This window comes from Microtus ochrogaster, chromosome 6 (genome assembly GCF_000317375.1).
Source record: "Microtus ochrogaster isolate Prairie Vole_2 chromosome 6, MicOch1.0, whole genome shotgun sequence".
NCBI lineage: Eukaryota > Metazoa > Chordata > Mammalia > Rodentia > Cricetidae > Microtus > Microtus ochrogaster.
Window position 1 is genome coordinate 60,483,597 of NC_022013.1, and position 21,226 is coordinate 60,504,822.

A 21,226-nucleotide genomic window follows, 5' to 3' on the forward strand; every position below is an offset into this window, starting at 1 on the left:
CTAACTGCTTTCTGCTTTGGCTTCTGTAACTTGTTTACAGATACGCACAGATTGTTTTGAGTCACACTGACCACTTGACAGAACAGACCAGATTTTGCTTGCTTGTGTAGATGCTGAAAGTCTTCATGTGCTTTTCGCCCTTAATAAACCTTTCCCAATACCCCTCCTTCAGGGCAATCTCAAACTTGGCTCAGAGACTGTCATCCTGCTAGTAGGTAATCAATTTGGACTGAGTGTATGGTCTTTCCCCAGGGGCCAGAAACTCCATAACAATGAACTATCATGAGATAGTTAAATAGATATTAATGAAAGAAAAAATCAGGATAGTCAAGAAAAGCTTGACTCACGAGCTGACAGCATGTTTATTGTGTAAATCTGTTGCTGGTTTTTCTTTTAGTCTTGGGTTGGACACTTAGTTCACAGCTTTAAAAAAGATAGCTCAGGCGGAGGCAAATCCACAAACCTTAAACAGTCTCACTCTCCTGAGTGGCTCTCAGGTCTGGGCCGGCTCCCTACCACCACTTCTCAAAGCAAATGTGTTCCTTGGGAACATGGCTGCTCTCCAGTTGCTTAGAGAAAAAGTCCGTCATTGGAGGCGGGCCGCAGATATAGAACAGAGTCTCTGCTGAAATGTGGTGTCGTATCTCCTTCTCCGTTATTCTTCCTTCTACCAAAAAAAGAAAACAAAAGAAACACCAATCAGGTTAGGCACATTTGTATCCTGACCTACCACAGATGGGTGGCAGAGGTCACCTGCAGCACCGTGAGCCTGATCTGCACCATGGTTCACTGTGTGCGGGGTCTCTTCAGGCTTCCCAGGCCTACGCAAGCAAAGCAGAAGGCTCATCATCGCCAGTTGCTCTTTAGAGAAAGCCCACAAGCTTACCCGCCTTTGTAGAGATGAAAACTGCCTTCAGCCAAGTAAGTGGCTATTTTATTAAGAAATAAAGAAAATCCTTTCAGGATGGTAAGATGGCCCAGCACGTAGAGGCTTCTACCAAGTCTGATGACCTGAGCTAGATTCCTGAGACTCACAGATGGAAAGAGAGAACCAAGCTCCGAATGTTAAATGTTGTCCTCTGATTTCCATACAGAACTGCAAACACACACACATACACACACAGACTCACAGACACACACATATACACACAGACTTAAAATAACTTTAGCAAAGTGTGATGGCTCAAACCTTTAATCTCAGCATTTGGAGAGGAGAGGCAGGTGGATCTTCACGAATTCCAGGCCAGTCAAGGCTACACAGTAAGACCTTATCCCCCAAACAGTAAAACAAGCAAAAAGTAAATAAAAAAACTTTAAGGACTCCTTCCAAATAGAGAAACTGAATAATTTAAAAAGCCATAGGTGGCAAATGGAACTGATTCAATCAAAGCAGGAGTATAATTTATTTGTATATTATAGTCACAATGCCAGGATCTACTAAAAATTGTGAAAAGTACAATTTTAATACGGGCAGTAAGAAACCTATCTATACTAAGCAAATCACAAGTAAGTATTTCTATATGAACTGTCTCAATTCCCCTGGAAATGACATTCCCAGCAGGTGACCCCTAACAGTAAAGTATCTGTGCTTAACCAATTGGCCTGTCTATCCAATAACTACATAGCTAGCCAATCTCTTTAGAGGACTCACCTGTGATGAATGGTTTAAGTTCTGCACTGATTTGTGTCGTCTGTTTTGTAACATGCAAACTGCATGTAATCTTCTCGGGAAATTCATTTACTAAATCGAGGATATTTTTCTGGAATGTCAAAGAAATTGGGTCAAACTATAATTAAAAAAAAAAATCAAACCACAGCTGGGTAGAACGGTAGGATGCCTTTAATCCCAGCACTTGGCAGCCAGAGATAGGTGGGTCTCTATGAGTTCAAGGGCAGTAGGGTCTACATAGCAAATTTCAGGCCAGTAAGGGCTAATGTCTTAAAACCACCACCATTCCCCTCCTCTTCTTCCTCCTCCACCACCTCCTCTATCTCTGCCTCCTCCTGGTTTTTGAGGAAGTCTCATGTGGTCCAGGTTAACCCTGAATTTGCTATGTAGCTGGATTTGGCCAGGAATGCCCAATCTTGCAGCCTCACATGTCCAGGGCTGGGATTACAGGTGTGAGACACCTTGCCTGGCCCTAGTGTTTTTTCTGTTCCATTAACTTCTAGATTTTAGCCCACTGTGGTGATCTGAATGAGAATGGCCCCAGGCTCAGTTTGAATACTTGGTCCCCAGTTGGTAGAATTGTTTGAGACGGGTTGGAAGTGTAGCCCTGTTAGATGAGTGTCACTGGGGAGGACTCTGAAGGTTCAAAAGACTCATGCCCTTCCCAGTAGCCCTTGCTGCCTCCTGTTTGTGTCTCAAGATGTGAGATTTTGGCTCTGCTTCAGCACCAAGTCTGCCTGCCTGCTGCACGATGTTCATGGACTCTAACCCTCTGAAACCAGAACCTCCATGTTAAACACTTTCTTTTATAGGTTAACTTGGTCAGAGCGTTATATCACAGTAACAGAAGAATAAGATGCCCACTAAGACTCATCTTACCCTGACACTTAACTGGAAACATGTTTAACTGCCCTGGGTGAAATGGCCTGTTAATTCTCACATGAATTGATTAAGCCTTGATAAGTATTTTATGTGAACCTTTGCAGAGAAATCTGAACCTAAGAAAAAAAATTCCCATTTATATGCATGCCTATTTATTTTTATTGGTTTGTATTCATTGTTTAGTGACGGGCATCATAAAGACACTTTCACTGGCGTACACCAAGCACTTCAGCCATATTCACCCATCCTTCTCCCTTTACTCCCTTTCAATCCCCTAGGCAGTTTCACTTCTTTCTTGTCCTGTTTGCCTGAATGGGTTTTCATTGTTTAATTAGCATATAAAGTAACAGGTTTCATGATAGCATTTTTATACACAGTTTATTTTGATCACCCACCCACACATACACTCCTCTCCTTCTGTTTTGAGCTCTCATTTGTGTCCTTAAGCCTCAATTGTCCCCTTTGCACGTTATCATTTCACGTCACCTGCTGTTTATGGACTATACAATTTCCCACACTTGCTTACAGCACCCTGTAAATGTATCTCCCCCTTACCTTAAACAGGAGTTCACTGGTGTTCTTGGCACTATAGAACAGCTTTATTGCTCCTATATCATAGCCTCTTCCTCTGTCTGCTTGGTCTCGATGGAGATCTGCTGAGTGGCGCAGGATGGAAAGCAGGGGGTTAATCCCAACCCCTCCAGCAATCAACACGAGGTTTCGAGGGGCATCTGTGGGCTGAGGGTCAAAGAAGAACTCTCCACCCACTCTGAGCGCCACTTCAGAGTCAAGTGTGCACTGAAGCAAGAAAGAAAAGATCCTTTGGTCCTGTGCAGCACGAGTCTCACACCAAACATCCTGTTTAGGGGAAGCCACCAGGCTGACCCTCAGCCTGTATTTCAGTATTTAGGACAATCTGCACAACTTGTTTTCAATTCTCCCAGAGCCTGGGACTTCTAGGGCTTGATTCTACTTGTTTAGCATGTAGGCTGCTCACTATCCCAACTCTGTGACCCACACAACACAGCCATTCTGGTATTAAAAAAGGGGGACTTGCTTCAGAGATTTTGCCATTAACTTCACAGGTGAGGAGCTAAGTTAACAAAAATGGCAATGGACCCAGGCAGGCAGGCAGGCAGGCAGGCAGGCAGGCAGGCAGGCACTCTGGGGTATGCACCCCGCACCCCTTCATCAAAGTCCTATTCCATGTTCTGACCCAGGCTGAGAAATGGGCTCCCTCCTCAGATGAGCGCTGCAGGCTTGCACTGGCACCGTGGTACCAGCTGTGACTGCTCACGCCTCCTTCGAGAAGGTTGTTCGTGCTGGGAATTGAACCGGGTCCTCTGGAAGATCAGCCAGTGGTCTTAACCACTGAGCCATCGCTCCAGTCCACTAATTAATTTTGCACTCTCTTCTCCATCACACCCACAATCAAGATGAACCTAACAATGACTCATCTTACAAATAAACTCAGATAGCTTCGCACAGATCTAAGTTGACCCAAATTTTCCAGAATGTGACAAGTGTGTAGACTATACTTGGGTGTGTTCACTGTTCTAGAAGACCACATCCCAGGTGGTGACAGGAGTGTCCTTCTGTCACCCACACGGCAAGCCCACACCAGTGGTATAGAAGTCCTCTGACTTCTACCTTATTCTACCTTATAAAGAGTGAAGCTTTCACATGTCCAAACTTGAGTGTGGAGATAAATAGTCTTTGATTATGGGTCCCTTTCCTTCCTCTCCTCGGGGGGCAGGGGATTTCTGCTAGCATCGGGTTGTGTATAAAAAGATGTCTGGATTATTGTGGCTCTCAGAGAAGACGCGGTGCTGGGTATGTCTGCCTCTTTGCCTCCCTCTGAAACCAGGATCCAGGAACACAGCCATTTACACAGTGAAACCACAGTTCTGTCTCCCTGTGAGTTCCTGGCACAGACGGACAGAATTTAGTCACATATCACATGCCTTTGGAGGCTCAAAACCTTGGCATTCAGGCCTTGGCTCCTCTCATACCAGGTGAGCAGTGGACACTTCTGAGCAGGGATTTAATTAGAGGTTCAACAACTTAAATGACCAAACTTATCCCTTGAATTCACTAATTAAGTCTCGTATTGGTGAAGAATTGTTAAATGAATGGAAATCCTTCCTCAAGGGGAAGAATACCTAACTTGACTGTGTTGAATATGTAGGAGTCACAGGCTAGCGAGTGGGCTTTCCTTCTGACGGCAAGGGGGCCGCTGGGTCAGAAGAGTGTAACTCTAGCCATGGCTGCACTGGTGACTGCAGTGCTAAACATGCTCCTCCATCTCAAGCCTTAGAAGAATCCCAAACCTGGGAGGCCCTGCCCTTGCTGCAACCCTGTCACTGGCATAGACACTTCTCTCCTGTCATGAGAACCTGGAGCAAAAGAAACTGAGAAATGAGAGAGAAACCTTGTGTGGGACAGTGCCACGTGTCTACCCCCTATGCATTTTTGCTGGTGCTCTGGCCAGATCTGCTACTACTGGCTTCCCTCCTTGCCTTTCTGGTAGTTCCTACACATGAGAGTACTCTGCAACCTTTACAAACACAGCAATGAGAATAAAGTTAGTTCTTGCTTTCTGTTCTCTTTTTGTGACTGTCAATGATTTCCAGAAAAAGAATGAAACAGTACTGAGTTTCTGGGTACATTTGGTAAGCAAGAAAACCCTGAAATAGGATGGAGGTTGTGGGTCAATATAAAAGACATACTATGTATTGGAAGATGGGGCAACGAACAGAAAGAAGGGTCAAAAACTAAAGTTCACTTTGTTCCTGGTGTCCTAGTGGATAATGGCAGGAGGTGTACGCAGGCATGGGGGTAAACCTTGTGAGACAGCACGAGTTACAAGCAACAGTTAGAACTGGACCCTCTCAGAAGCCCGGATGAAGAGCCTGTGGTGATCAGTGTGGAGCACCAAAGACTCAGCATTAATGACCCCTGAGCACTACTCTGTAACTGCAGGAGATTCCCCTCCAGACAGTAGGCAGTATCAGTTCCTTCCTTTAGGATGGTCATAGTGAGATTGTTTATGTAACAGGTGATTTTCAAACGTTTGTATAGAATGCTTCCAATCCTTTTAAAACACAGTTCACCAACAAGGTTCTGTTTCTCCACCCTTCCTGGAGAACTCAGTGTGAGTTTGCTCACTGCAAGTTTCCGGTCCTCCCACTGGACGTCTTGCCATTCAGGACCCTATTCTTGCGGGTCTGGGTTACAACTGAACACACATTTAATGGAGGCAGATGGAGATGCTCAGATCTCCAACTTTAAAAGTTAGTTGAGGGGCTAGAGAGAAGCTCAGCAGTTTAGAGCACTCGCCACTCTTACAGAGGCCTCAGGTTCCATTCCCAACACCCACATGGTGACCCACAACCATCAGTGACTCTGAGAGAAACAGATACACACGTGGTGTGGAGGCCAAAAACTGCAGGCCCATTTCCACCTCGTCTGCTGGTCAGGTCAGAGAGTTTGGAGATTGACAAGCATATTGCTCCTCCTAACTCAGGAGGCGACTGCTTGGTTCTTTTGAAATTAAGAGAGCTCATTCTAGTAGGTCCATGCCATTCTGTCAGGCGGTCAGGATATGCAAATGTACTTCTGCTTCTTCTTTAGTAACTATGAGGTCACCTCGGGAAGGGTGGTCTTCTTTGCTACCTAGACAACAGAATGCTAATGATTTGATGTCTCAAAGTAATAAAGCCACTGACTGGGTGAGTTATCCTTTGTATTATGTTAATAAAGTCTATGTTGGTTATAAAAACTGTGAAAAAATAAACGCGGGTAGAATTTCAGGATTTCAGTAACTGGAATGCCTTCCCGATACTTTCTATGTTTTCTGTCTTATTATTTCTATGCATCTTCATATTTTTTACTTATATGTCTTCAATTCCCATGCCCCTACTCTGGTAAGTATGTCTGTCGAAGTCAGTCCTCAACAACATGATAAACAAACAAACATGCAGGTAAAATATTCATTCCATAAAATTAGATAAATCTAAGAAAAGGTTTTTCTTAAAAGGTCTTTGCTTACCTTCTTGTGAACCCAGATAGCAGGAGGGTGGTCTGTGTATTTCACTGCCAACTCTATTATTCTCTCTCGTTCTAGCAGTTGGGGACTAGAGCAAATTGAAAACCCACCAACGACGGAGACTCCTGGGATAAAGAAATCAACCCTGAAAGAACAGACAAACAAACCATTCCTGTTGTAGTAGCTAAAAAGACTGTCAACAGCAGGCAAAAAACCAAATGGACAAGATTTTAGTTAGACTAAAAAATATAAACTACTAACTTAATAAAAGATTTGTAACCAACCTTAAACAAAATAAAGAGAATTCTTCAGGAATTTTCTGAAGAACTGTTATGCTAAAAGCTAACTTACATGAACCACATATTACTTAAAAAGACATCAACTATCAAAAATGGCACAAGAAGAAACAGAAAAACCTCATCAGATCTACATAAACTCAAAGGACTGAATTAATAAAACGTCACAAAGGAGAGTTCTGGTTTGGATGGCATCCCTGGTGAGCTGCACCGCACACTTAAAGTAGAACTGATGCCAATCCTCCAGAAACCACCCCACACAAGAGAACAGACACGTTGGAACTTACTCTAATGAAGCTGCTATCACCCTTTTATCAAAGACACTGAAAACTACAGACCCAGTGGTTCTCAACCTTCCTATTGCCGTGGCCCTTTAACACAATTCCTCAGGTTGTGATGACCCCAACCATAAAATTATTTTGTTACTATTTCATAACTGTAATTTTTCTACTGTTATAAATTGTAATGTAAATATCTGGGTTTTCTGATGTTCTTAGCAATCCCTGTTAAGGGTCCTGACCCACTGCTATGGACCACTGTCTATTCAAATAAAGAAAAATTCTAAGACTACAAGGTTGGCTTATCATCTGTCCTCATCATTTTTTTTTTAAATCATCTTGAGAGCTACATTCAATGAGAGACTCTTCTCAAATAGATATGCCCAAACTGAAATGACCCAGAATCCTTCTCTTCTAGTGGGGGACAGGTACCCACAGAAGTCCTATCCAGAAGAAAATGTGACACCTCTTATCTTACAGGGAAAGGGAGCCACCACTCACCACTGGCCAGCCTTAAAAGAGAAGTCTTTATCAGCGACATGCAAACGGAGGCTCTTCACTGATGGAGACTCCTGGGCAATTTCACACACCTTAGCTGTAGCCATGACCTGAATCAGCAAAGAGGTTCGGGGCTTAGAAACAGGGAACTGCCCAACAAGGCAAAGCACACACTGCTCTGCTCTACCCTCTATCAGGTGGTAAACCACACGAATTCTATGAGACCTCTACAACACTATTTTATTCTGAATACAAAAATCATCCCTACAGGTACTGTGTAACTAGTATCCATCTGAGCATTGGGCTAGGTACCGCGAAGAGCACTGTGAGTGGGAAGCCCTCAGCCACCCTGCTCGGCATCCACTATCCCCCTCAGTAGTGGGCCAGGTGAGGCCATAGTTGCTTCTGAGGAAGAAGTCCATAGATGCTAACAGCAGACTTTCACAGAAAGCAGCTAGCACTGTTTAAAGAACAAAGAACCAGTGAGCTGGGTCTGTACTCATGCACTTCCTGCTTTGTGAGCCAGGGACTCACTTTGTAGCCTGACTGGCCTGGGACTCCTGAGGTCAGGTTGGCCTTGAACTCACCCTGCTTGCCTTGGGCTGTGATTAAGGTGTGTACCACCACGACTAGCTTGAATGTTTATTTCTTAAGTTTTTTCTAATTTATTATATTTTTCCAAAATATAAGCAGTTCATGACCTTAAAGCAAGAACACAGAGCCCTTTCCTACTGGGAGCTTGGGAAGCACCGCTCTCAATGCACTTTTTGAAAACTTCCAAGCGGAGTGACTTGGGAACTAGTTGTGAAGAGTAATTCGTGCCTTAGCACCCATCAACTGCAAAAACGTCTTCACTTCCTTTATACCACCTCTGCTCTGCACCTCTCTTTCTCCCCTAAAGCTGGGACACTGTTCGAAGGGTCGAAGACAGACACAGTTCCCCTCAGATTCCTTCTCTGCAATGCCACCTGGGCAGTGGGCAGATGATCAAATGCAGTCCCTTCAACAGAGGACTCCCAACCAGCCCCACCAGGAGATGCTCTGGAAACTTCCTACCCTGATGCTAGCTCACTTTGGCCTTTTTTTCAACCAGACTTCCAGGCCCAACCAACTCTCAATGGGGAGATGACTTTTCACAATGCAGTAGAAAAGTCTCACTACCTCAACATAGCTCCTAAAATTTCCATCCTTTGCTGTAAAATGCCTTGCCTTTCTTTATTTGCATTGTTTGTAGCTAATCCCTTCTTCTTCCTGTCTTGGAGAATAAGTGGGTGATTTTCTATGGCAGCCCCAAGGACTATACCTTAAAAAAAAGGGGGGGGGGACAGGATCTCTCTACACAGCACAGGCTGGCCTGGAACTTGCTATATCTACCTCAGCATTATGATTACACATGTGTGCCACCAGGCAATGTCCTTTCTACATATACTGTTGATCCTAACCCTATCTGTGCCGTATACTGCTCTCTAAGCAGCTGCCAGCTAGCCCTTTCTTCACATCAATCCTTTCTTTAGCACCTTCCTGTTCATCAGACATGATATACAATGCCACTCGCTTTATCTTGAGCAGCTTAGAAAGAAACTATGGAGAGAAGAGAACACAGCTGCTAACAGAATGGACTGCAGCGAAATGGGCCCCCACTTTAATTTGGCAACACCATTGACCACCATGTAACACAGGGCAAAGGTCCCAGCCACTTTCAACTAGGAACTGAAACCAGTAACACCCTGCCTCACAGTGCTACTGGGGGCACTGACGTCGCAAATACAAACAAAAGCACTTCTAATGCTGCTGGCTTATAGTAAGTGCATATTGTTTGTTACCTACTTTATTGCATTAATTTATTTTATATCATATATTGCGCTTCATCCATTTATTATTATATATGCCACTGCACAGCACATCCCAGGGGAACTGTGGGCATGGATGACAAGGACCAGTACAACGTGGTGGACTGGAACCACGTATCCATTGTAGCCTATCAATTATTCTATGGGAGCAAACTAGAAAGTCTTTAAAGTATTGCGAAACCTTGCCTTCCATTCCTTCCTCTCCTGAAACGAGTTCCCTTAGCCTACACAATCTTCCTGTCCTTTCTGCTCTTCTGAATCATAGGTAGCCTGGTTTCGGTTTAGTGATGAAATTACTAACAACCTAGACCTTTGAATAAAGTTTGCCAATATCACTCTAATTTATCTACCCATCTCCACATGCCACAAAAACAGTACATACATGTTTGTGATCAAAACCATTTTTAATTTACAACTGATGGGATTTCACTTTCAAGAAGAAATCATTAACAAGCTTCATATTTATACAGCCAACACTTTTCAGATTTATCAACGGGAAAAGGATAGTTTCCTATATATCTATAAACTTACTCTGCTGAACTCGTTCTACATCTCAAAAAGAAGACAAAGGAATCAGCAATCACCTTTAGCACTGAGGCAACTCTAAAGGAGAACTAAGTTTTCAAAGTAGGGCCTAGCAACATACCTGTATGTTAAAGAGTACCCTGGTATTAACACACACAACTATGGAGGCAATATGCCTGATCACATTTGTGGAAGTGCATAAAAACAGGATTTATCTTGCCTCACATGGACTTCTAATACTAAACTAAATATAGCTGACTATTGCGAAACAACTGAAAAAGTAAAGGCAAGTATTCACTGCGTGTTTTTAAGTGGAAACAGGGTTACTCACTGAGGTAAAGGGTGAGGATCCTCGGCACCCTTCAGCTGGCAGGTTAGCTTTCTATAGCCTGAGTATGACTGACAGTCTGCAGGGGAAGGGCAGTGAGCTCGTCCACCTTCCTGTCTCAACTGTCAGTGCTGCTCTGACGAGCTAGGAGGTGCTTCTACAGTGGGGCGAACATGGACTTTGAGACATGATGGCAAAAAAAGAAAAAAAGGTAAGCCATTCGTCATGTGTAGAGGCCCTACAGGTCCCTCTCCTACAGCAGGCCCTCAATGTGCCTGTGTGGAGGGCACCTAGTCCCGTCTGTGCCCCCTCACCAAAACAGCCCGTTCACACCAAACTTAGTGGAGAATCTTAATACCGCTAAGCCACTGCTTCCAAATCAGCTATCCTATACCCTGCCGAGGACATTCCAGGGGAGGAAAATAAAATTTCCCTGATTGTCCCACCATGCCCCAGGGATACAGACCTCCCGTCGGAGGACACTTGCAGTTCTCTCCAAGTGATCAGCTTTCCTTCTGGATTTCATCATGCTTTTTAAAAGAAGGTAAAATTAGATTAGTAAGCATTATCCTCATAACATAACAAAACTAGCTTCCCCTGCCAAAAACCATGGCTATCAAAAACGTGATTAATTGTGGATTTTATACAATAGCGAACCTCTGCCAGTGCTAAAATGCCCATTCATTTCCGATCTGAAGCCAGGATGCTGCCTCTCTTAAAGGACCTCCCAAACCATCAGGAAATCAGGGTTCGAGAATTAACCCAAATGGCAGCAAAGGCCAACAACTCACCTGGTTAGAGTAAGGTGCCGCCAAGTGCTGGCTGTCAATCTCCATGAAGCAGCCTGCGTGCAGATGGCTCCCACAGTGCTACGAGTCAACCCAGGAATCAAGACAACATGGGCCATGGCGCTCCTGAACAAATGGAACTGAAATTTCAAATCATTTTCAGAGAAAAGTAGAAAAATGCCAGACTATGTTAGGGGCAGTGGCAAAAGACTGTGGGGGGTGGAGAGATGGCTCAGTGGTTAAGAATACTGGCTGTTCTTCCAGAGGACCTGAGTTCAATCCCTAGTGCCCATATGGCAAGTAACTCCAGTTACAGGGTATCTGATGCCCGCTTCCGACCTTTGCAGGTACCAACACGGTACATAGACAAATACACTGGCAAAACATCCATACACATAAAATCAAAGCGCCTACCCACACAATGGAAGAAGAAAATCAATTCCTATAAATTATCCTTTGATTTCCATGTGTATCCCCAGTCTCCCCTCATAAATAAAGAATGAAAGAAATGTAATGAAAAATTTAAATAAAATTGCTTAAGGATTTGGAATGTGATGGAGGAAGGTCATTGGTTAAATAAAAAGAAACTGCTTGGCCCTCATTGGTTAGAAGATAGGTGGGAGGAGTAAACAGAACAGAATGCTGGGAGGAAGAGGAAGTGAGGTTAGACTCGACAGCTCTCCTCACGGGGGGCAGACACCTCAGAGAGACACGATGCTCCACTCTTGCGGACAGAGGCGAGAGGTCTGCTCTCTGAGGCACACACGATGAAGCTCCGACCCAGGATGGACGTAGGCTAGAATCTCCTTGGTAACCCACCTTGTGGGCTACAGCAGATTATTAGAGATGGGCTAGTCCAGGTGCGAGAGTTAGCCGAGAAAAGGCTAGATATAATGGGCCAAGCAGTGTTTAAAAGAATACAGTGTCCGTGTAATTATTTCAGGTAAAGTTAGCCTTGCGGGCAGCGGGGTGCTGGGGACGCAGCCCCGCCGCTCCCATTACAACAGGAATGAGTATGGCAGAACATGCCTTAGTCCTAGCACTTGGGAAGCAGAGGCAGGTGGATCTCTGTGTGTTTGAGACCAGTTTGGTCTACATACTGAGTTCCAGGACATACAGGGCTATATAGACCCTGTTTCCAAAACAAAACAAAACAAAACAAAACAAAACAAAACAACATGTATTGCTCTTCTAGAAGACCCAATTCCCAGCAACTCTATCACGCGGTTCATATCTACTTGCAACTCCAGGAATCCAACTCCTCTGGCCTACACACACACACACACAAACACTCACACCACATATAATTAAAAATGAAAATGGGGCTGGAGAGATGGCTCAGAGGTTAAGAGCACTGACTGCTCTTCCAGAGGTCCTGAGTTCAATTCCCAGGAACCACATGATGGCTCACAACCATCTGTAATGAGATCTGGTGCCTTCTTCTGACTTGCAGGCATAGAGGCTGAACACTGTGTACATAATAAATAAATAAATCTTAAAAAAATAACCTTTAAAAAAAATAAAAATGAAAATAAGTCTTTTTTGCGGGGGGTGGGGGGCAGATTTTCAAGACAGGATTTCTCTGCGTAGCCCTGGCTGCCCTGGAACTTTGCTCTGTAGACTAGGCTGTCCTAGAACCCGGAGAACTGCTTGCCTCTGCCTTCCAAGTGCTGGGATTAAAGGCATATGCCACTACTGCCCAGCTAAAAATAAAGCTTTTAAGAATTATTATTTATAGAAGCTTAAGGCTCACAAATATTTAAAACAAATAGATAATACCATTTATAACAGACCAAACTAGGAACTATCCAAAAGAAACAAACAACAGTAGGCAAAGTGTGATATATTCATGCACTATACACAGCATCCATGACAAGGAATACATTTTACTTACATGCAGTAATATTCAGTTATAGGCTGCAGGTATCAAATGGCATCAAAGTAGCTAGACTCCAAAGAGTCTAGACAAAAATAACCCAGAATGTTAGAAATCAGTCTTGAAAAGTGTATGACTGCTGAGTGCCTCAGTAGGTCCACTTTGCAAGATCTTCAAACTGTCCTTGTAGCTAGATACTTTCTGTCTGTATGATACACTTCAATATGAATGAAATAAAGACTCTCAACACTTTACTCTTGTTTTCTTTTTGGTTTTATGAAATCAGCCCAGGCTGGCCTATGAACTTACTGTGTTCCCTAATCTGGCCTCAAACGTGGACTCCTCCTGCCTTGCACTGGGTACAAGCATGTACCACCACCCTACCACTTTATGTCTTAAAGTCACAAGACGAATGGGTATGGCACTGATTAAGAGTCAGGCCATTTACTGTGTGGCTCCCATACCACTTTCTTGTGCCATTTAAAAAATACTTCTAGCTGGGCGGTGGTGGTGCAGGCCTTTAGTCCCAGCCTTCTGGAGGCAGAGGCAGGTGTATCTCTGTGAGTTTGAGGCCAGCCTGGTCTACAAAAGCGAGTTCCAGGACAAGCTCTAAAGCTACAAAGAAACCCTGTCTCAAAAAACCAGAAAAATAAGAAACAAAAAAAAAAATATTTCTTAGCCTAAGACACCCACATTTTCCATACTATATCATCACAATGGTTGGCTCTCTCCTAGGGGCTCTGAGAACAAAGTGAATAAAACATGTCTCTCCCAAGCATTTTAGAAGGTGCTAATTGATTGATTAGAAATAGTTTAGTGTTACAATATTTAAGCCAACAATGAAGCTTTTGCAGTTTTTCATTCAATGAAATTTATTAATGGCCAAGCATGAGACAGGCACTTGCATAAGCGTTGGCGGGGCAGGATGGAAGAAAACTTCTGGGAATTTAGGTTCTAATAGGTAGAGATAAAACTAAATCAATGAATATACCAGGTGGCGATGGAAATGAGAATTTCTCAAGAGCCACAGCCCCCAAAGTAGTCTCCAGACAGATGGGCTTCTTCCTGTCCCAGGCCCCTTCAGCAGTGAGGAACAGCTGTGCTACTGGCTATGTTCCAGTGAGTAGGAGAGGTGGAAGGCTTCTGCTACCTCATGAACCTCCCTTAAATATGCTAAACCAAAAGCAGTGTGTTAGTCACTGAAAGCAAACAAGCAGAACTTACTTAGAAACCCATGGGATTCTGGGGGTCCTCAGCTGGCTGACACAGTATTTTGGTCCTGGTACGATGCTAAGACCTCTGGATCACACCAGCTGGAACAGAACAATTTTCCATATACCAAAATTCCCACAAAGTTCCTGCAATGGCAGAGACAATAAATGGGTAAGTATAAAGACAGGAAACAGAAAAAGCCCCATCAAGTCTCTCTTGCAAAAGAAAAGACTCATTTAGATTTGACGTGTGAATCCCCATAGTAGTGTTTACTTGACACACACAGACCCTGGGTTTGAGCCCCAGCACCAAACTGAAGGGAGGGACTTTCATTATGATGAGAGGTCCTCACTCTCAACTACTCCCTGCCATCAACCCTTCCCACTTTGTGACCATTTCTTTTTATTCCTCATCTGCTGCTTCTTGATATTTCATGGTCTGAGTCCAACTCCTGCAACTTAGGGGACCCACCCCATGAGATACCCTCCACACGGCTGCATCCAACTGTCTGTGGATGTCCTTCCTGTCTGATCTCAGGTAGTTCCCCTTATGGTTCTGCCCAGCTTGAGCTGGTGCTGTGCTGAAGAAAGTAAAATTTTAGTCAACAGCTAGAAAAACAGTTATAAGATACTTAGGATCAAAGTCTCTAACATTAAGTTCATCCTCCGGTGAAAGGTGGACATTGTTTCACTAATATTTTAGACAACAAAGCTAAAAAAAAATGCTTTTACAATACAGTATACCTTTAATGACTACACTGTTTAAAACAGTCTACTCCGACAGATTCAACGCAATGCCCATCAAAATCGTAGCAAAATTCTTCAAAGACCTTGAAAGAATGGTACTCAAAGGCCAGGCGGTGGTGGCGCAGGCCTTTAATCCCAGCACTCGGGTGCAGAGGCAGGAGGATCTCTGTGAGTCCAAGGCCAGCCTGGTCTACGAGAGCTAGTTCCAAGACAGGCACCAAAAACTACAGAGAAACCCTGTCTCGAAAATCCAAAAAATAAAAAAATAAAAAAAAAATAAAAAAGAATGATACTCAACTTCATTTGGAAAAGCAAAAAACCCATGATAGCCAAAACAATCCTGTACATCCTGGAGGCATCATAACCCTGACTTCAAACTCTACTACAGAGCTACAGTACTGAAAACAGCCTGGTACTGGCATAAGAACAGACAGGAGAACCAATGGAACCAAATAGAAGACCCAGATATCAATCCACACATCCTCAAACACCTGATCTTTGATAAAGAAGCAAAAAATGTCAAATGGAAAAAAGAAAGCATATTTAACAAATGGTGCTGGCATAACTGGATATCAACATATAGAAGAATGAAAATAGACCCATATCTATCACCATGCACAAAACTCAAGTCCAAATGGATCAAAGATCTCATCATAAAGGCAGCCACACTGAACCTTATAGAAGAGAAAGTGGGAAGTACACTTGTATGCATTGGCACAGGGAACTATTTCCTAAATATAACCCCAGCAGCACAGACACTGAGAGAAACAATTAATAAATGGGACCTCCTGAAACTGAAAAGCTCTGTAAAGCAAAGGATCTGGTCAACAAGACAAAACGACAGCCTACAGAATGGGAAAAGATCTTCACTAACCCCTCACCAGACAGAGGTCTGATCTCCAAAATATACAAGGAACTCAAGAAAATGGATACCAAAAGAACACATAATCCAATAAGACCTAAACAGAGAACTCTCAACAGAGGAATCTAAAAGGGCTGAAAGACACTTAACAAAATGTTCAGCATCCTTAGTTATCAGAGAAATGCAAATTAAAACAACTCTGAGATTCCATCTTACACCTAGAATGGCCAAGATCAAAACCACTGATGACAACTTATGCTGGAGAGGTTGTGGGGACAAGGGAACACTTTAGCATTGCTGCTGGGAATGCAAGCTGGTACAACCCCTTTGGATGTCAGTGTGGCGATTTCTCAGAAAATTAGGAAACAACCTTCCTCAAGACCCAGTAATACCACTTTTGGGTATATATCCAAAGGATGCTCAATCGTACCACAAGGACATGTGCTCAACTATGTTCATAGCAGCTTTGTTTGTCATAGCCAGAACCTGGAAACAACCTAAATGCTCCTCGACCGAAGAATGGATAAGGAAAATGTGATACATTTACACAATGGAGTACTACACAGCAGAAAAAATAATGACAGCTTGAATTTTGCAGGAAACATTATTTTGAATGAGATAACCCAGACACAGAAAGACAGTTATCACATATACTTACTCATAGGTGGTTTTTAAACATAAAGCAAAGAAAGCCAACCTACAAACCACAATCCCAGAGAATTTAGACAACAATGTGAACAATGTTGTAAGAGAGACTCACATAGATATAATGTACATGGGAAGTAGAAAGTAGAAAAAGACAAGATCTCCTAAGTAAACTGGGATCATGGGGACCTTGTGGGAGGACTGAAGGGGAGAAGGGAGAGGATGGGAGGGGAGCAGAGAAAAATGTAGAGCTCAATAAATATCAATAAAAAAAGAATATAAATTAAAAAAGCCAGTCTACTCCACACAGCTGGCAAACTAAAGAAAGTTAATTTTCAAAAGCTGCTCTTTATCAAAGACTAATTTGTTAACAGTACCATGATCAACAGTGTCACCTACTGGCAAATAAAGGCATTTTTATAAAACTATGCTCAACTTGCCTTCTAAGCTTTATTCTAGTCCTTAGAGTGTGTATGTGTGTGTGTGTGCATGCACACACGTGTATTTATTTCAATCAGACTGGCAACCTGGTTCTTTATAAAATTGTGTTCAATTCACCTTCTAAGCTTTATTCTAATCCTTAAACTAAAGTGTATTTGTGTGTGTGTGTGTTTATCTAAATCACACGGGCAGGTTGGTTCAGTGGGTAAAGGTGCCTGCTTGTCAAGCCCTAGGAGCTGAGCACGAGATGGGTACTGCCACAATTAAAGGGATGGGGGATGAATATGACAGGAAATAGGAGCAATGAAATATGTGGGTGAGGGGTCTTCGTAGAGGCCTCTCGTGGTAAGGACCACTGAGCCCAGAGCAGCACCCAGAGGCAGCTGGGCAGACATGAAGGGGCGAACACTACAGCAGAGATCTTGGCAAGAACAAAGCCTAAGAAGAGCCAGGGCCAGTGTACCTGGAGAACAAGCTGGGAGACAGTGACAGGGAGATGTCTACCTAAGTGTGTCCTGGGTCACAGCAGGCCAATGTAAAGGTATAAACCTCACTTGATGGGCACGAGAAGCAACTGAAGAACGCCAGTCAACCAGAACAAGGACATGATGTAAGATAAGTGATTAGATTTTTAAGATTGCCTGGGTTGAAGCAGGAAGTTGGACTTAGTCTAAGATTCTGGTAGAGCAGTAGTAGCAGCGCTGGCAGAATGGACAGTATAGAAAATGTTTGGATATCTGGGCCCTACAACTTCCTGTAGGAACATCCCTGCTGGTTTCCTCTCATTCTGCTTGAACTGGATCACACATAGCAGAGTTATTCCTTAAGAGTCTGGTTCTAGGATCAGAAGGATCCAACTCGATGCCATGGCTTTCCAGCTTTGCCTTAGCTAATTTTTCAGCCCATAAACCTCATTTCCCAATGCTAAAGATACAGCCTATCTATACCCTACTGTGTTATTTGAATGACACAATATGCATAAGCATTTCAGAAACACAGCATCAACTACCATAAATAATCGGCTCATTACTTTCTCTTTTTAAAATAACATATATGCAAATGATTAGTTGAGAAATTACAAAGAAAAGCTAGCTGGCCCCTGGCGGTGTTATGAATAGCTATGGCCTCCATAAACTCATGTGTTTTGAATAGTTGGCCCTTAGGGAGTAGCGCTATTATGAGGTGTGTCCTTGCTGGAGGAAGTGTCACTGTGGGGGAAGACTTTGAGGTCTGATATGCTCAAACTACATCCAGTGTGGCTCACAACTACACTCGCTGTGGCTCAGCCTCCTTCTGCTGCCAGCAGATCAAGATGTAGAACTCTCAGCTCCTCCAGCACCATGTTTGCCTGCATGCCGCCATGCTGATAATGGACTAAATCTCTGAAACTGTAAGCCAGCCTCAATTAAATGTCTTCCTTTATAAGAGTTACCATGGTCATGGTGTCTCTTCACAGCAATAAAACCGTAGCTAAGACACCCCTGTAACTTCAGGTCTTAAGATGACCAAGAAAAATGTTTTGATGGGTCTGAATTGATTTCTAAAAGATCAAGACTTGGGGTGTAGCTAAGTCAGAAGAGCATGTATCTAGCATGCATAAGAGCCAAGGTTTGATTCCCAGTATCAGTAAAAAAAAAAGTTTTTAACATTTATTTTATTATTTAGGTAATTTTATTATTTTATGTGTATGAGTGTTTGCCTACATGTCTTTTTTAAAAATATTTATTTATTTATTTATTATGTATACAATAGTCTATCTGTATGTATGTCTGCAAGCCAGAAGAGGGCACCAGACCTTTTCAGATGGTTGTGAGCCACCATGTGGTTGCTGGGAATTGAACTCAGAACCTTTGGAAGAGCAGGCAATGCTCTTAACCACTGAGCCATCTCTCCAACCCTTGCCTACATGTCTTGTGTGTACCATGTGTGTACCTGATGCTTATGGAGGTCAAAAGAGGAAGTTGGATCCATTGGGACTGGAGTTACAGACAGTTGTGTGCCTCAATGTGGGTACTGGGAATGAAACTCAGGTCCTCTAGCAGAGCAGTGAGTCTATTAACCACTGTGCCAAATGTCCAGCCTCATTTTCTTTTTCTTTTTTTGATTTTCGAGACAGGTTTTCTCTGAAGTTTTTGGTGCCTGTCCTGGAACTAGCTCTTGTAGACCAGGCTGGCCTCGAACTCACAGAGATCTGCCTGCCTCTGCCTCCCGAGTGCTGGGATTAAAGGCGTGCGCCACCACCGCCCGGCTCTCATTTTCTTATTGTTTTTCTGTATATGGGTGTTTTCCCTGCATGTACAGCTGTGTACCATTCCTGGTGCCCTCAGAGGCCAGAAAAGGGTGCTGGAGGTCCTGGAACTGGAGCTACAGTTATAAGCTTAAGTGTAGGTGCTGAGAATTTAACCTGGGTCCTCAGGAAGAGTAGCTTGTGCTCTTAACTGATGAACCATCTCGTTAGTACATTGTTTTTTTAAATAATAGGCCTAACAATTTATACATACTATGAGCCAAATATGGATGCAGCCAATCATGTGTATGCCTGTGTGTGTTCATTCTCCACCGTATTGTTTGAGCTAGTCTCTCCCTGGACCTGGAGTTCACCAACTGGTTGGCCACTGTGCTCCGGAGATCCACCTGTCTCCGTGCCTGGGCCCCTCTTCCCATCGGTGCTGGAGATCCATATACTTTACATGCCAAGCCGTCTCCCGACCCACAACTACATCCATTTCTGCACATTCAAGAATGCTCATAAGAACTAAAGATGGGTTCCAACCGTGATCATCTGAAATAAAAATAGACACTGGAAAGTCAGTTATTTCCTGTGTCCCAGAGGCTACCTGGGAAATATTTGTGTTTATAAAAATACAAGACTGCCACAGAATTTCTCCTTTGCCCAGACAGGCTACAGTTAACCCTCAACAGGCTACAAATATCTCCTAATTGCTATGTAAGTCTCTAGTTCTGAAAAAAAGAAGTGAGATCTTTGAAACAACCTTCCATATACTCATTTAATGCAATGTCTGGATTTCACCTCCCAAAGACTTCTCTGCCTTTAGAACTTCAAAATGTAGTGTCCTTTCAGTGTGCACAAGGTTGGCAACTTACGCAAACCGTATGTACTTAAAAGTTAAGTGTAAGTTATAGAAATGTAGGCTACATAAGCCATACCTGAGTATAAGTTTATAGTATAACTATTAATTCCCGCGCAAAACAATGTTAGATTTCAATCTTTTCTCAGAAAGGAAGAACTAAAGAATGCAATTTCCAACTCCAAGAGCCCATCAAGTCAGACTCGGGTCCAGGATCTTCTTCTGCCATAGTGGTTTTTCACCACACTGCACTCCTCCAGTGAGACCTGAGTGAGTGAGATCCTAGTAACACAGCAATGCTCCAAAGTCCCTGGTTGGAACCAAAACAGGCCCAGCACTGCTTTCAGGACAGAGGTCTTTCCATTTGCATTTTGCTTCTACCTTCAAGGAAGAGGCTGCATGCTGACAACACTACCAGGAAAACCATTAATTTTTTTTTCTTTTCTTTTTTTTTTGATACCAAGAACTAAAGTTCACATAAATAATTTGTTCCTGGACTTCATTATGCCTCGATATGTAATCTTGGGCAAGATGCCTAGTCTCTGAATCTGGGTTAAAGATAAATAAAATGGGGTTTTGAACCCCAGGATCAATAGAATTACATTTAGCGCATTGGGTGATCCGCTAAAATCCCCAATAATTAAAAGTGATATTATTATCGCCATTGCACCTATCACTGTAGTGAATATTGCAAATAAGGCTAGAACTCGTCCCTGTCTTACAGATTTTGGTCCCCTACAACACAGCTCAGGGTGTCTGAAGGTGGCCTGGGTGAGACAGGCAGCAAAGTACCTGCAGGCAGGAACACAGGCCGCTCAAGGTCGCCTGAAACCTGCCAGGGCTGGAGAGGACGCTGCGTGGCTCCCTGGGTCTCAGTGACGAGGCACGGCCCTCTAATAAGGGCCGTAGCTTCCAGCCAACTCTTGAAAGATTCTCTGAAGTCACCGATGGAGGACGAGACTCCAGAGGCCAGGAAACTAACTACAGGTTCACGGCCCAGGCCCAAACTCCCCGGGCCCTGGAGTGACGTAGCAGCCGGGCACGAGACCCCTCATACTATTGGTCACTGCCACCCAGTGGGTGGAGCGATGCGCAACCCTGCTGCGCAGGAAGCACCGTCTTCGTGCACTAAGCGCCCAAGTTCGGCTATCTCCAAGGCGACCGCGACCCGGTCACCCATTTGGCCGCGGCGT

General features: G+C 43.6%; 1 protein-coding gene across 3 annotated transcripts; it reads right to left on the reverse strand.

Annotated features, from left to right (window-relative positions):
- Positions 1–343: 343 nt before the first annotated feature.
- Positions 344–21,168, reverse strand: Oxnad1 (oxidoreductase NAD binding domain containing 1). 3 transcript variants are annotated; one of them, XM_013346815.2, is made up of 9 exons: positions 20,826–21,168; positions 14,263–14,396; positions 11,166–11,288; positions 10,841–10,904; positions 7,675–7,781; positions 6,603–6,744; positions 3,107–3,349; positions 1,652–1,760; positions 344–667 (listed from the first exon to the last, which is right to left on the reverse strand). In XM_013346815.2, the coding sequence occupies exons 3-9, from the start codon at positions 11,279–11,281 to the stop codon at positions 513–515; spliced, it is 936 nt and encodes a 311-aa protein (XP_013202269.1). In that variant the 5' UTR covers positions 11,282–11,288; positions 14,263–14,396; positions 20,826–21,168; the 3' UTR covers positions 344–512. The 3 variants fall into 3 exon arrangements, with proteins under 3 accessions (XP_013202269.1, XP_005348708.1, XP_013202268.1); XM_005348651.3 differs by having other exon boundaries at positions 11,166–11,302; XM_013346814.2 differs by lacking the exons at positions 14,263–14,396; positions 20,826–21,168 and adding an exon at positions 10,378–10,552 and having other exon boundaries at positions 11,166–11,302.
- Positions 21,169–21,226: the final 58 nt, after the last annotated feature.

Excerpts from the sequence above, each read along its gene's own strand:
- Oxnad1 (XM_013346815.2), bottom strand. The coding sequence starts at position 11,281 with ATGGCCCATGTTGTCTTGATTCCTGGGTTGACTCGTAGCACTGTGGGA. Across the intron at positions 10,905-11,165 it reads CGGCACCTTACTCTAACCAG|CATGATGAAATCCAGAAGGA; the intron begins GTGAGTTGTTGG and ends TCTTTTAAAAAG. Across the intron at positions 6,745-7,674 it reads TCTTTTAAGGCTGGCCAGTG|GGTTGATTTCTTTATCCCAG; the intron begins GTGAGTGGTGGC and ends CTGTTCTTTCAG.